General features: G+C 39.6%; 2 protein-coding genes across 3 annotated transcripts in view; both read left to right on the forward strand.

Moving 5' to 3' along the window:
- vstm2lb (V-set and transmembrane domain containing 2 like b) overlaps positions 1-16,997 on the forward strand; it is an 87,010-nt gene that overhangs the window by 14,853 nt on the left and 55,160 nt on the right. The window lies entirely within an intron of this gene.
- LOC307007024 (protein-glutamine gamma-glutamyltransferase 5-like) overlaps positions 8,783-16,997 on the forward strand; it is a 30,277-nt gene continuing 22,062 nt past the window's right edge. Inside the window, exons 1-4 of one of the 2 annotated variants that reach the window (XM_079628609.1) lie at positions 8,783-8,905; positions 9,291-9,470; positions 15,154-15,396; positions 16,527-16,645. In XM_079628609.1, the coding sequence (XP_079484735.1) occupies positions 8,899-8,905; positions 9,291-9,470; positions 15,154-15,396; positions 16,527-16,645 (549 nt within the window). In that variant the 5' untranslated portion in view covers positions 8,783-8,898. The remainder of the gene's footprint in view (positions 8,906-9,290; positions 9,471-15,153; positions 15,397-16,526; positions 16,646-16,997) is intronic. The other variant, XM_079628608.1, reaches the window with a different exon arrangement.

Here is a 16,997-nt window from a genome sequence, read left to right on the forward strand (position 1 = left end):
GGCACTGCTGTAAATATAATTGTAATGTATTTTATTTGATGTATGCCTTATAAACATCGGGCCGGGGACTACAGCTGGAAATTAGCCGTAGAGGCTAAAGCTGCTCTATTTATCAAAAGGGATTGTCCACGTCATTATACAGTTATGGCCAAAATTGTTGGCACCCCTGGTAAATATGATCAAAACTGGCTGTAAAAAATAAATCTGCATTGTTTATCCTTTTGATCTTTCATTCAAAAAATTGCCAAAATTCTAACCTTTCATTGAAGCAAGAGAATTGAAAGTGGGGCTAAATCACATTATGAAATAAATGTTTTTCTCCAAAACACGTTGGCCACAATTATTGGCACCCTTTTATTAAATACTTTTTGCAACCTCCTTTTGCCAAGATAACAGCTCTGAGTTTTCTCCTATAATGCCGGATGAGTTTGGAGAACACCTGACCAGAGATCAGAGACCATTCCTCCATACAGAATCTCTCCAGATCCTGCAGATTCCCAGATCCATGTTGGTGCTTCTTCTCTTCAGTTCAGCCCACTCATTTTCTATAGGGTTCAGGCCAGGGACTGGGATGGCCATTGCAGATCTTGGTTTTGTGCTCAGTGACCCATTTTTGTTTTGATTTTGATATTTGTTTTTGGATCACTGTCCTGTTGGAAGATCCAAACATGGCCCGTTATAAGATTTCTTGCCCCGGCTGTTAGGTTTCGATTTTTTATCTGTTGGTATTTGATCCAATCCATGATGCCATGTATCTGAACAAGATGTCCAGGACCTCAGGCAGAAAATTAGGCCCACAGCAGTAAAGATACAGCAGAGTATTTCACTTTACACATGGGGTACTTTTTTATCCCTGTGTGCACCAAACCCATCTTAAGTGTTTGCTGCCAAAAAAGCAATTTTTTTGTTTCATCTGACCATAGAACCCGTCCCGTTTGAAGTGCCAGTAGTGTCAGGTACTTTTCAAACGTTCTATGGACAGAGGAACCAAAAAAATTGCTTTTTTGGCAGCAAACACGTAAGATGGGTTTGGTGCACACAGGGATAAAAAAGTACCCCATGTGTAAAGTGAAATACTCTGCTGTATCTTTACTGCTGTGGGCCTAATTTTCTGCCTGAGGTCCTGGACATCTTGTTCAGATACATGGCATCATGGATTGGATCAAATACCAACAGATAAAAAATCGAAACCTAACAGCCGGGGCTAGAAATCTTATAACGGGCCATGTTTGGATCTTCCAACAGGACAGTGATCCAAAAACAAATATCAAAATCAAAACAAAAATGGGTCACTGAGCACAAAACCAAGATCTGCAATGGCCATCCCAGTCCCTGGCCTGAACCCTATAGAAAATGAGTGGGCTGAACTGAAGAGAAGAAGCACCAACATGGATCTGGGAATCTGCAGGATCTGGAGAGATTCTGTATGGAGGAATGGTCTCTGATCTCTGGTCAGGTGTTCTCCAAACTCATCCGGCATTATAGGAGAAAACTCAGAGCTGTTATCTTGGCAAAAGGAGGTTGCAAAAAGTATTTAATAAAAGGGTGCCAATAATTGTGGCCAACGTGTTTTGGAGAAAAACATTTATTTCATAATGTGATTTAGCCCCACTTTCAATTCTCTTGCTTCAATGAAAGGTTAGAATTTTGGCAATTTTTTGAATGAAAGATCAAAAGGATAAACAATGCAGATTTATTTTTTACAGCCAGTTTTGATCATATTTACCAGGGGTGCCAACAATTTTGGCCATGACTGTATATATTTATTTTTAATTATTTAAAGCAATACAAAATATTTTGGGCTAATAATAGTGTTTATTTTCTCACTGTCACCTATGCTTATTAGATTCTTATGCTTGTGTATGTTATAAAATATAATAAAATATAATTTTGCTGTTTATCACATTCTGCATAATGTACACTCTTAATAATAATAATAATTTGTTACATTTAGCCTATATAGTGCTTTTTCTGGGGCCTCAAAGTGCTTTTTTATTTATTTATGGTTTTTGTTTGTTAACTATAATAACCCTGCGTTCAGACCACATTATAATTATAAACTGACATATTTATAATGAATTCTTGCATAAATCTATAAGGTCAAAGAATGTTTTCTCAAGCTGAGAAGTTCACAGTCTTTAATTCATGTGAAATCCTCTTAAATGTTTAATATGTGCAGGGGTTCTTTCGTCATATAGAGTATTTCCTAATCCTTTTACCAAATAAGAGTGTCATCATCTGAGTTCTTTGGAAAATGGGCAGAGTAGAGAGGAGTGATTGGGGTGTCACCAGGCCACACCTTCTGCATGGCAGAAAACACCATCTGTCCAATTTCATTTGTATTATCCACATATTATCCTGCTTCGGGTACACTGGGTTGTGAAATTTAGTTTTGTATATATATATATATATATATATATATTTAAAAAAGGTAAAGGTACATAGAAAATATTAAGAAATTATGGAAAATTATTGAGCCAAAATTGTACCCTATTGAAAGTCAGCAATAAGCTAAGTTTTGTAACATTTATTTATAATCACAAATGTATTTTAAATTGCACTGTAAACACATTTATTTTATTTTAATTGCCTGTTTTAAATAAACAAAGAAATTGATTGCTTGTAAAGTCAATAAGACAATAAAAGTCAATAATAAAAGCAAAGCCTTAAAGATACAATATGTAATTTATTTTGCTGCTAGGGGTCGCTAACCTCTTACAATAACAAAGGCGTAGTTTGATGACGCAAAATTTCCTGCGGAATTATGGAACTTGTTGTCAAGTTGATGGATCTAATAATGTTTATGGATGAGTGAATACATTGATGTTTTTGTCATGACTGTGGTATGAAGCAGGCGCGAGTGCTAATTAGAGACAGATATCAGCGCCACACGCGAGTCCCGCGGATATTAAGGAATAAGGACATTTAATTCTACTCCCAAATGTCAGTTTATTTGACTAATTAAACTTGTGAGGTAACGCAGCGCTGTTCCACTCTCTCTACACTATCACACTAAACTGCATTTGAGTGTGTTAAAGTTATAATGTTATTCTATGTGTTAGTTTGGCCCTGTCCCAAATGGCACCCTAAGCACTCACGGTAAAACACTCGGCAAAAGTGCGCATCGAGGGCGCAAATCGACCGCAAAGGGGGCGCTCGCGAGCACCCTTCTGAGAGCTAAAATGACAAATGGGACACCCTACGGTCTCACGGACTTAACGGACACGCGCATGCGGCAGCCATTGTATGTCCACAAGACCGAAACTGCATATGAAGTGTGCCATTTGGGACAGCGCCTTTGCTTGCTATATGAGACTAGCAGTAAGCTAGATCAACATTAGAATAACATACAGATCATATTCTAACATTTCATCATGTTGAGCTATATAACATTGATTATTTTATGTACATTTGCTCACCTGTCTAATAAAGTACATGCAAGAGTGGCGTCTCTGTCGAGTGGACGTTAGTCGCGGACGCTAGCTCTCGGCGTCTCGAAAACGCCATGCTGATATTGATCCTCATTTTAGTTCTCCTTTTGTCCCAAAGTCTGCTTGCCATGGTCTATAATGTTTGAAAGAAACGACAACAGTGTGCAGCTAGACGTTACGCACTACGCAGTTGTCCATGTCTGTCGCCATGGTTACTATGGGAGTACTTGAGCGGAAGCCAGGGATAACGCGGAATAATTGCTGTCCCGGAAAACCTGTTCACTTGTCGCCTGCCAATGACGTAATTGTGAACAGGTTTTCCGGAACGGCAATTATTTAAAATTCGGAATTTCTCTGAAATTAAAAATCTTTGGGAACTTTTGGGATATTGTAAGTACACAAATGCAGGAAATATATCACACAGTGATTTTTGTTTATTTTATAACAAAAAATCTTACATATTGTTGCTTTAAGTCCTCAAGGCTGAAATACTTTGAAGGTTAAAATATATTTTTTTTTCTCTTGATTTGTTAATTAAATAATAATAAAAAGTTAATAAACATTTGGTTTCAGCAGTTCTTGAGAAAAGTACAGATTCTCAAACATAAGATAGGTCATGTCTATAGAAACTTGGTTTCGCTGAATAAATCATTGTGCACTTAATCATTTTAAGCCGTAAAGCTGGAAAGAAGCATCCGTGGGATCAAGACCGATGTTTCCTTTCAAAAGCATCACACTTTCGGTGTGATTTTAGTCACGTGTAAAGAGGAGCAGTGCTGCTGTTCACTATAGGACTGCTTTTAAATGTGCCAATGTGTTTAGCAAGGCCAATATAAACCTCTGGAGCATCAATAACCTTGTTTAAGGGTCTTTGTGAGTCATTTGAGAAACTAAAGGTGTATGTTTATATAGGGACGGGCCTCGAACTAGCAACGGTTCCTGCATTAATAACCTGGATTATTTCCATTTACTGCCTATAAGCTGCTTGACACTTTTGTAAATTCTTTAGAAAGTCAATTCCTGTTGTTGAATCATGAAAACGATAAAGTCGTTTTTATTTAGTTAAAGTTTTAGTAATTTTGTTTGGTTTTTGTTTTACAAATGTCTATATAGCTTTTTATTTCAGTTTTCGTTATTTTAGAACATCAAATTAAACTAAATGAAAATGAGAAATGTTGCTTTGGCAATAGCTATAAAATACAAAAAGTTGATATATACTGTAGGCTATATATATATATATATTTATTTTTAATTATTTAAAGCAATACAAAATATTTTGGGCTAATAATAGTGTTTATTTTCTCACTGTCACCTATGCTTATTAGATTCTTATGCTTGTGTATGTTATAAAATATAAGTAAGGAATAATTGACGACAGGCCGTTGAATTATTATAAAAATAATAATCCGCTTCGCGTCGTGACCGCATTACCACCTCGGGTGTGCATTATTTTTATAATAATTCAACGGTCTGGAGTCAATTATTCCGCTTATACTACAGTTACCACACCTCGAAATATAGTTCAGATGATGTATTTCAAGACGTTTGTAAAGTTTTTGTCATTAAAACGCTCTTGTATGTAGGACTAATTCCTTGCGCATCTAAACCCATGCTCCGTTGCTAATTCCAAAACGTCATTTTAGAGTTAGTAACGGAGGTTTGAGCCGCTGATAGCAGAGTAATGCTGGACACACTTAACGACTAGAAACATTCTCTGACTGTGAATGCAGCAGATTTTAAACACCGCTGTGAACACAGACTGAACGCGCTGAAAACGCGTGCATGATTATCATGACTCATAAGTATCAAATTACATTCATAACCGGCCTTAGAGAGAAGCATGTGCGTCAATAATATTATTATTTATTTATTAATTCAATTCGTTTTAATTAATTCGTTCATTCTTTTTTTCTATTAGTGACAGTAGACTAGACTAATAAATGAAACACAAAGCCCTTTTAACAAGTATAGGCCTATCAATTTTATTTATTTGTTATATTATCTTCAATAATTACGAAAACCCGTGCAACAGGACTATCAATTTATTTAAATATTCAGTTTAATTTTTTATTGATTATATAGGACATTGAAAATTGCAGATCAAGCGCATGGGGCTGCAGTTTCTCTTGTTATGAATTGTATCCTATTGTCCGTTATTACAGTTGACTACGCGAAGTGATATGGAACTGTAATGAGGTCAAGACCTGCCTGGAACTACTTTAGCCATGCGGTTCCCTGAATATAATTGCACACCTCAGAACGTTCGTCAACCAATCAGATTCAAGCATTCAACGGCCCTGTAGTATAATAAAATATAATTTTGCTGTTTATCACATTCTGCATAATGTACACTCTTAATAATAATAATAATTTGTTACATTTAGCCTATAGGGCCTATAGCGCTTTTTCTGGGGCCTCAAAGTGCTTTTTTATTTAATTATGGTTTTTGTTTGTTAACTATAATAACCCTGCGTTCAGACCACATTATAATTATAAACTGACATATTTATAATGAATTCTTGCATAAATCTATATACTAAGGTCAAAGAATGTTTTCTCAAGCTGAGAAGTTCACAGTCTTTAATTCATGTGAAATCCTCTTAAATGTTTAATATGTGCAGGGGTTCTTTAGAAAAGGATTAGAAAAAGAACTTTCCCCAGGAACTAGGAACTTTGGGCTGGTACTCGGTGTGTTTACACCGCAGGAACCAAGGTCTAAATGAAGTTCCAGGTAAATATTTCCCCCTCAGAAAGTCCCTGCTCGCGAGGTAGTACTTTTTCAAAGTTCAGGAACTTTCGGGGGTTGGACTTGTGCACTGAACATGCTGATTGGTTGTGTTCACGCCGCATATTGACTGGAGGACTCCACGCAGCATTCTATTTTAACCGGCATTTTTAAAAATCTATTGTGGTTCGTGGCTTCATGCATTAAGAGTTGTCTGTCTGCAAATATGGAATTTAATTATAAAAAAAACACTGGACCGACGACGAGGTACAGGCTTTATTACGCATATTTGTGTAACAGGAAATTTTCTGCGCGTTCGTCCCAGCCGTCTCACATTCAATGTCCGCAATACATCACAAACACAACTACAGCACAGCTTGAATCTCCTCCATACTTGTTATAAATGTGGCGCTCAAAACTGATTAATGTGCGTCGCAGACTGGGAGGAGCAGTCGCGGGCAGTTTATAATCTTCCCGGTACTTTAGACCGCGGTGTAAACGCAGAAAGCAACCGGTCTGGGGCAAAAAAAGTTCCTGGGAAAAAAGTTCCTGGGACAAATTGTTCCGGGTAATTTCGGTGGAAACGCGGCTTAAGAGTGTCATCATCTGAGTTCTTTGGAAAATGGGCAGAGTAGAGAGTGATTTGGGTGTCACCAGGCCACACCTTCTGCATGGCAGATCTGGTATGATCGATATTCACCATATTCACAGTGTGGGTGTGTGATCTCAAGCCCTTTCCATGACTGTAGATCTGTGTCAGGCTTTGTAAATGCAGACCCTTCGGTCTTTATAGAATGCAGATTTATTATGCACTAATACAACAATGAAAATATCACACAAAAAATCTATTATACCACTTCAGGAGTCATCTATGAGGGTTAATCACATGAATCCTGTTAAGAACAAAACATTTCACCTCATAATCAAAAGAACGATTGCATTTCTTTAAATTGATTATTATTGCTTAAATTTAAGGTACTTTAGGCCTATGTAACTTTTTCACTCTACGAAAGCATAAAAATACCATAATATGTGATGCGATCTTGGAAAACTCACCACATGGTGAAATTTTACCTATTACAGTTTTTGATACAATATTAAAGCTGGTTTCAAGCCCTTTCCAGCTCTGTTTTTATTTCTTTCATCCTTTGTCAGTAACAAAAGTTATGGTTATCTGAAGTCGGCTGATCGCTATGATTTTCAGGAACGGAATTTTGAGGAAAAAAATGTTTAATTAACGGTCACGTCCTGCTAACGGGACGATTGGCGCTCTTTTTTTATTGCCTTTTTTCATATCACATATTATATTAATCATCATAGATTAGGTATCATTCGAAATATGAAATTGAAATTGGTATTTGAAATTTCAAATTTTGAAATTGGACGATTGAGAGGCGAGCAAGACCTTTTAAGAGAGCAGCTACTTCAGACTCCGTTGTTCTCTTGTGCTGCGCTCCGCATCTCAAGATAACGTTGGATAAAATAAAAAACCTTGGGTGCTGTTGTAGTTTACACAGGACTGGCGGGAAATGCACATTGATATACCTTTCTGTTATGTGGTTTATTTTAATAGGTGAACTGTCTGTTAAGAGAAGGAGAGCGACAGTCTTTTCAGCTTTCATAAATAGCTATTTTTCGGCACTAAACTAGTAGGCCTAAATTTTGCAAAGACATATTCAGAGATTATAGACAAGACGTTATAGAATAATAATTCAATGAAAACCCAATTTTGACAAAAAACTGACATTCAATCTATTTTTAGACCTTACTGAAAATACCAGCACAACATTTGACGGGTTTTCCCAGATCGCATCACATATGTTTGAATATATTGAGGAAACAAGTTCACATACTCATTTCTCTGAAAAACACTTCTTCAGCCAGTTGTTTTACTTTGAAATGTGTGTTTCCAGGCTGGAATGTTTCTTATAGACATTCTTATAGACTGCACCTTTAAGCATTTTTTTGTAGAATTGGTAGCCTATTCAGATTTTTTTTAAAATGTTTTTTTAGTAGATCTGGTATTGTATATGCTAGTAGCTACAATATGCTGACAAACTTGCCCAGTAAAGCTTTTAAAATGAAAATGATAACCTTTTTCCTCATTAAGCACAGTGAAGTGTGCCATTTTATATAAATTACAATGATGTGTACGGACACTTTGGAGCCATAGTATACACATTCATAAAGGTGTACATTTGCTGGCAAGTTAATTTATATAAATATAAAATAAAATTGGTCCCAAAATAGATCCTTGAGGAACACCTGCCTTTACTATTAGAGTGGAATTATAATTATTTACATACACTTGAGTTCTTCCAGTCATATAGTTAAAGAAACACTGAAGCATGTATTACAAAAACCTATACATTTGAGCCTTTGCAAAAGAAGACCATGATCCACAGAATCAAATGCAAAATCAAATATATCCAACACTTGATTTTTTTATCATCCATAAGATGAAGCAACTCAGCATTTTTTAGTGATTTTTGTGATCTCACCTTTGTTCCAATGAATGCAGATCTGCATTACTCATTGTGTGACTGCATCCACCTGCTGAAACGCTCTAGTATGAGTGATTGCGTAATTGTTAGGTGTTGGTTCTGATTGTAACGTTTTGCATGTTGACTTCACTTGAATGTGATCTGACGTCTCAGGGAGTGGTGGAAGAATGGCATATATAAAAAGCACAGTAAACGTAGAACCTGAATCTAACCACAAACGACAACACAACAGTATCTCATGGACGGTAAGCTTCACTTTTGATTTATTAAGTTGTACTGTTTTATAGCCATCAGATTAGTGCTGCTATCATTTATTTTTATAATAGTTGTTATCATTTATTTTTTATAATAGTTGTCTAGAAATGATTAATTGCTATTAATTTGAAATCCTTCAATATTTGTCTGGTACAATTTCAGATAATTATTTTATTGTTTATCTGAAAAATATAATTGAAAATCAAATTATATACAAATATTTAATAATTTTTTTTATTAAATATGAATTCTACTATCTACATACGGTTTTTTTTCAGTTCAGTAATTAGCTATTTTAAATTATATTTATATTTTTATATTTTAAAAAATTCAGCTGCCTCACAAATAATTTGACATTTGCTCATTTTTGCACAGAGTTGAAGCTTCGAAATGTCCACCTGCAACCGGTCCAGAACCAGATCCGGCACAAGACCGATGGTCTGAGCTCCAGCACTCTGGTGCTGCGCAGAGGACAGCCCTTCACCATCCTCATCAACTATGATGGACGGCCATTCGATCCACTGAAGGATAAACTGGTCTTCCGGATTGTTCAAGGTATGTTTGTCAGGGTTTAGATAGGTGAAAGTAGCGAGGACTCAAGTGCAAAACAATGGGTGTTTATTAGGTACAAATTTAAAACAAAAACTACCCCCGTGGGGGAAAACAAGACGGGTGGCAAGACTTCAACTCGGCATGGACAGGGAACATGAGGCGACATCAGACAAGGTTTAGGCCCCGTTTACACGTACATGGTTATTTTGAAAAACAGAGATATTTCCCTTCGTTTACACACAAGCGGAGAATTCGCCTCTGAAAACGATTCGTTCTAAAAACTCCGGCCAGAGTGGAGATTTTGAAAAATTTCGTTTGCACGTAAACTGAGAACAACTGACTTTTAGGCAGCCGGCGTCACAGTATGTGACTATTTTCAGGATTCTGATTGGCTAATGTGGGCTTGAGCTTCTCGTTACACTGCCACCTACAGTTTTGGCATGCTCTAGATGGCATATACACAGGTTTGTGTAACAAACACTTTTCTGAAAACTGACGGGTCAAATGTCCGTTTATGAAAATAGCCGTCCACGTGTAAACGTAGCCTTAGATGACGAACCAGCACAGGACTGCAAACACAGGGAGAATAAATAGGGAGAGCAAACAAAGGAGATAACGAGGGGGGACAGGTGGGGCAAATTAATCAATAATCAGGTAACAAGATGGGAGGGGCTAGACAATCGATGGGAGGGGCTAGACAATCGATGAGAGGGGCTAGACAATTGACAGGAGAGCAAATGGCACAAGGAAACATACATGACACACCAAACATGACTTGAACACATGCACATGGCCAGTAAAACAAAATCACATTTAATTTATTAATTTATAGATATTGAATATATATACATATAAACCTGGATTTTGTGTATTTAAAACACATTAGCACCATTAAAGAAATATGACCTGTTTCAGTATGACTAACAAGTATGCATCACATTAGGTTTATTAGTTATTTCATTTTAAGACTGTGTAATTTAAATAGATGGAAGTTTTATATGAAAACCAAATGCATAAATCTTAAATTTAGGCCTAAATGTTTTTTGAGTGAATCCTGCTTGATTGTGCTAATGAACTGAAAGCAAAAAATATATATATTACAATTTATTTTATGAGGTAATTTATTCATCCCATGATAAAGCGTTGCAATTACATGACAATGTTTTAGATAAAAATTATAGAAATAATTTAAAAAATGAATCTATTGACTATAAGTCATTGATAAAAAATATATATATATATATTTTGGTTTATTCCAATACATGCAAATAAAAAAAGGTATTGGTAGCACTTTATTTTACAGTCTTGTTCTCCATGTACATACTATACTTATTATAAGTGCATTAACTAGGTACTAACCCTGAACCTACCCCTAAAACTAACCTTAACCCATGTAGTTACCTTATATGACCCTGTACACAAAAGTGCACGCACTGTAAAATAAAGTGCAACCAAAGTATGTTGAGTATAGGACAGATTGTCATATGGGTTCTACACACGTATACACTGTTGCTTAAAGGGGTGGTATAATGCCCTTTTCACAAGATGTAAAATAAGTCCCAGAGTGTGTGTGTGAAGTTTTAGCTCAAAATACCCCACAGATATGTTTATATAGCATGTTCAAATTGTCACTTTTTGAGAGTGAGCAAAAGCGCAGTTTTTGTGTCTGTCCCTTTAAATGCAAATGAGCTGCTGCTCCCGGCACAGGGGGCGGAGCTACAAGAGCTTGTGTCCTTTTACCCATAGATATTATATAGAGACTAGATGCCCTATTGGCCGCTGGGCACCGAGAAATACGGCCGCCATCTTAAACCGGTCGTACTCCTAGTTTCGTTGCTTAGCAGCAGTTAGATTCCAGAGCACTGTGGAGCATTTTCCTGTTCTAATCGGCGGACCATCGCAAATAGGGCCCGGGATTACTTTTCACAAGTACATTTTAACATTACCGTACTTTTGGTTGTGTTTTGTGAATAGAATATTACCAGATAATTGAGAAGGAGCAAGGATCTTTGATATTACTGTACAGAAATCGTAGCCAGCCAACGTTCTAGGCTAGGTTTACTGCACCACTCTGCATGGAGAGGTTGGGTAAAGTCAGTTTATACTGTCTATGGGTAAAGTAATTATTACAAGAGCTTCTCGGTTATCAGATACAAGCATTCAACGGCCCTGTAGCATAAACATATACAAATATAGGTTATTTGTGTTTGCGCACGTGATATCAGGAAGCAATGTAATAACGTTAACTTACCTGTGTAATACACACATGACGGCGATGCGCAAATCGAGTGTGTGTGTGTGTGTCACAACAAAAAATATCTTACTTTACTGCAACTATCTATTACTGCTTCTTTATCATATTTATAGTGTGTGCTTTATAAAATACCTTATCCTGTATCACATATTTTGATTTTGGATGTCTGGTCACTTTATATCTTTATTATTACTGTTAAGCCTACTATGAATATTAAAATATGCCGAACCATGTGTCCTTTATCATATTTATATTGTGTGATTTATAAAATACCTTATATCCTACATCACATATTTTGATTTTGGACGTCTGGTCACTTTATATCTTATATCAGAATATTATATTACTGTTAAGCCTACTATGAATATTAAAATATGCCGAACCATGTGTCCTGTATCATAGCTACATGAATGACATTTGCAGAAAAAAACCCTGCGTGAAAATCAGTTCGGTCTTCAGTGAGTTATGATTAATTAAATGCGCTGACAGCTCATTGCACCGGCCATACAGAATACACTGAGTGGAGCGGGTGACCGGTTTAAGATGGCGGCCCCGCGGCTCGACCGCGCTAATAGGCAGTAGCGGTCGATAGGGCGTCTATCTATGTCTATGCTTTTACCTCATATACACACACACACACACGCACTGAACATTTCAAAAACTTTTAGCCTTTTATGTTCAAACCGGAGTCAGACAATGATGGAGAGACTCAAGAAGAAGTGACAACATGTAGAAGCAACAGGACATTTCTGAATTGTTAGTTGATGAATTTATGCAGCTTATGTGTAGTTATCTTCTAATCATTGATTAGCATATTCTGTCTTGATGATCTATAAATCGTGTTTCGGGGGCGGGTGTCACGACTGGTAGGAAGGATGATGGAGACGAACGTGGAATTAATCCTTTCTTTAATAAAGTAGAGTCAGGATACAAAGGAACAGGTGAGACAGCATGTGAAACACAAACAATACCGGACACTGAACAGATAACAGACAGGAACTCAAATACACTGTGATGATGACTACAAATGACAGGCAGCTGTGAGGAAGTGATCAGTGTCCATGGAAACAGATTGGTGGCGGGAAACAGACAAGGAACCACAGGTGAAGACAGGAGACACAGATGATGAGGACGAAGACTGTGACATAACGCCCCCCTTCAATTAGGCGCGACCTCGCGCCGTAGAACTACAAAGGGGTGGGGGGCTGGGCGCCCTGGAGGCTGATGAAGGGGTGGCCGATCTGGAGCAGGAAGCCTCCAGGGCGGAGCAGGACGTGCAGGTGGCCAGGGCGGAGCAGGATGTGGGCGTGGCCATGGCGGAGCAGTCGGACCCTCAGGCGTCCAGGGCGGAGCAGGACGTGCAGGTGGCCAGGGCGGAGCAGGATGTGGGCGTGGCCATGGCGGAGCAGTCGGACCCTCAGGCGTCCAGGGCGGAGCTGGCTGTGGGCGTGACCACGGCGGAGCAGTAGGACCTTCAGGCGGCCATGGTGGTGAGGACCCTTCGAGTGGCCATGGTGGTGAGGACCCTTCAGGCGGCCATGGTGGTGAGGACCCTTCGGGCGGCCATGGCGGTGAGGACCCTTCGGGCGGCCATGGCGGTGAGGACCCTTCGGGCGGCCATGGTGGTGAGGACCCTTCGGGCGGCCATGGCGGTGAGGACCCTTCGGGCGGCCATGGCGGTGAGGACCCTTCGGGCGGCCATGGCGGTGAGGACCCTTCGGGGGGCCATGGCGGTGAGGACCCTTCGGGCGGCCATGGCGACCGTGTCGGAAGGGCCTCCACGATCCCCTCAGAGGACTTATTGCCCCCCCCCAAAATTTTCTTGGGGAGGTCAGCACTGGACTGGACCCGCGGCGAAGAGGACTCTGAGCTGACCGGGGCCAGCGGCGAAGGCGGTCCTGGGCTGGACGGGACCAGCGGCGAAGGCTCTGGGCTGGACGGGACCAGCGGCGAAGGCCCTGGGCTGGACGGGACCAGCGGTGCAGGAAGCTCTGGGCTGGACGGGACCAGCGGTGCAGGAAGCTCTGGGCTGGACGGGACCAGCGGTGCAGGAAGCTCAGGGCTGGACGGAACCAGCGGTGCAGGAAGCTCTGGACTGGACGGGACCAGCGGTGCAGGAAGCTCTGGGCTGGACGGGACCAGCGGTGCAGGAAGCTCAGGGCTGGACGGGACCAGCGGTGCAGGAAGCTCAGGGCTGGACGGGACCAGCGGTGCAGGAAGCTCTGGGCTGGACGGGACCAGCGGTGCAAGAAACTCTGGGCTGGACGGGACCAGCGGTGCAGGAAGCTCTGGGCTGGACGGGACCAGCGGTGCAGGAAGCTCAGGGCTGGACGGAACCAGCGGTGCAGGAAGCTCTGGGCTGGACGGGACCAGCGGTGCAGGATGCTCAGGGCTGGACGGGACCAGCGGTGCAGGAACAGTGGGCTCTGGCGCAGGATCAGTGGGCTCTGGCGCAGGATCAGCGGGCTCTAGTTCCTCCCACTGCAACAGCGAAATTTGGAAGCCACTAAGCTCAGGCACCGGCTCCTGAAGTTCTGGAGTGACAGGAGAAACTGTGAGGGAAGACCCATACATCAAGAGGGCTTTGTCCAAAAAGTCACAAAAAGGTAGATTCAAGTCTCCCAATAGCAGCAACTGGTCCCGGGGATCGTCCAGTCCGCACCAGAAGCGCTGCTTCAACTCGTTCTCACTCCAGTACTCATCTTGATGGAGGTGGAGGTACAACTCAATGAATTCCTCCATGGAACACCCATTCTGGTTAAACAGAAAGGCATCCATAGCGTCGTCCTCCATTACTTTTTAGGTCCGGTATTCTGTCACGACTGGTAGGAAGGATGATGGAGACGAACGTGGAATTAATCCTTTCTTTAATAAAGTAGAGTCAGGATACAAAGGAACAGGTGAGACAGCATGTGAAACACAAACAATACCGGACACTGAACAGATAACAGACAGGAACTCAAATACACTGTGATGATGACTACAAATGACAGGCAGCTGTGAGGAAGTGATCAGTGTCCATGGAAACAGATTGGTGGCGGGAAACAGACAAGGAACCACAGGTGAAGACAGGAGACACAGATGATGAGGACGAAGACTGTGACAGCGGGGTTTATGTACATTTTAGGGTTAGTGATGTCACTAACCCGGGAGGAATGTCGTGTAGTTCCTTCCAGCCGTTTGTTGTGGTTCTTAAAAAGCTATTTCTTTAAAAGCAAATATCTCCCTTTGTTTTGAACTTTGAGCGTTGTAACTTTGCAGATGTTGTTTATGCTCAAACAGCAACACACTAACTAAAGTTAGAAAAGTGAAATCATAATCAACCAGCCAACAGCTCAGAGCTTATAAGTCAGTCTTAAAAGGTTATTGATAAAAACTAATTCCTTTATAGAGAACACATTTGACTTCCAGAGCCCTGTTTTTGTGTTTAAGTGCCGCTGTCTGTGGAGGTGCCGGTCTCCGTGTCTGGAAACCCTTCTCCGTCTCAATGGAGTGCCATTCTGGAGAGGAGCGCACCGGACCCGAACGCAGGCCGTACGCAGGCCGTATCTCTGTTCAGCCCTGCGTCTTCCTCTGTAGGAGTCTATACACTTCACCTGAGAGTCGAGACCCGCGGGAGCATCAAAACACACGTGCTCGGACAGTTCACGCTCCTCTGCAACCCCTGGTGCCAAGGTGAGCAGGAGGAACAATTATAAATGAACAATAGTATGAGTTTCTTTGTTCTGTTAAACACAAAAGAAGATATTTTGCCAAACATTTCTGGACCCCATTGACTTCCATAGTATTTTTTTTTTCATACTATGAAATTCAATGGGGTCCAAAAATGTTTTGGTTACTAACATTCTTCAAAATGTATTTTGTGTTCAACATAACGAAAAAACGTACACATTCAAGTCTCTGTGATATTCTGATGTCTATAGGCTATCATAAGTCTGAAGGCCTAGAAATGTATCTCCTCAACAACACACATAATTTGAGAAATCATTCATATTTGTAGGACTCAATTAAAAAAATGGCATAATCTTATGCAAAGATTTTGTATATTTTAATATAAATTAATAATTTCTGCTTTAAAATCGGATTGGTTGAGACTTGGTCAAAGTGAATATACACACTATCAGCTAATAAACTATATTACATGGAGAAAATATTATTGTTAAGAATTTTACTTGATATACACTACAGTTTTACACAAGATATACACAAGATTTTTTATGCAATATTTTTTATTCTAACTCTTATGCCTGTATTTGATAAAAAATACAGTAAAAACAGTAAAATACTATACAATCTAAAATAGCTGTTTTCTATGTGAATTTATTGTAAAATGTAATTTATTCCTGTGATCAAAGCTGAATTTTCAGCATCATTACTCCAGTCTTCAGTGTCACATGATCCTTCAGAAATCATTGTGATGATTATCTGAAGAAACTAAAGAAAACAGTTGTGCTGCTTCAGATTTTTGTGGAAACTTGCATTTTCAGTATTATGAATAGAAAGTTCAAAAGAACAGCATTTATTTGAAATAGAAATCTTTTGCAACATTATTAATGTTTAATGTCACTTCTGATCTATTTAATGTCCTCGCTGAATAAAAGTATTCATTTATTTAAAAAAAATGTAATCTGACCCCAAACTTTTGAATAGCATAAGTGTGTTGAATAGTGATGTCTTTCATTGCCACAGAACTTCACCTACATATCTACAAAACCCTTAGCTGTGGTAAAATCCCTGTAATGCACGGCTTATTGCTTTCATTTATTGTCATTATACCAAGCTCACCCTCTTCTGTTATTCTGCAGCTGATTCCGTGTTCCTGCCGTCGGAGGATCTGAGGAATGAGTACATCAGGAATGACATCGGCCTGCTGTTTAAAGGCAGCCCCGAGAACATCGAGTCCAGACCCTGGTCTTTCGATCAGGTGAGACATTTGATTGTTGACTCTGAAGGCACAGCATTGAAAAAGCTTCTTATTAAAGATGCATTGTGTAATATTTAGGAGGATCTGTTGACAGAAATGCAATATCATATACATAACTATGTTTTCAGTGGTTCATAAAGACCTTACTTAATGAACTGTTATGTTTTTATTACCAAAAAAGCCATTTCTCTCTACATACACCGCGGGTCCCCTTACATTGAAATGTGCCGACATGTTTCTATGGTGGCCCTAAACGGACAAACGCGTTTCGTCACTATGTTGTTCTTCGTGCAAAAAAGCAAGCTAAAGTCAGTGAATTAAACACTGACACAATGATGAACAAGTAACAATA

This window comes from Phoxinus phoxinus, assembly GCF_949152265.1.
Source record: "Phoxinus phoxinus genome assembly, chromosome: 11".
Classification (NCBI taxonomy): domain Eukaryota; kingdom Metazoa; phylum Chordata; class Actinopteri; order Cypriniformes; family Leuciscidae; genus Phoxinus; species Phoxinus phoxinus.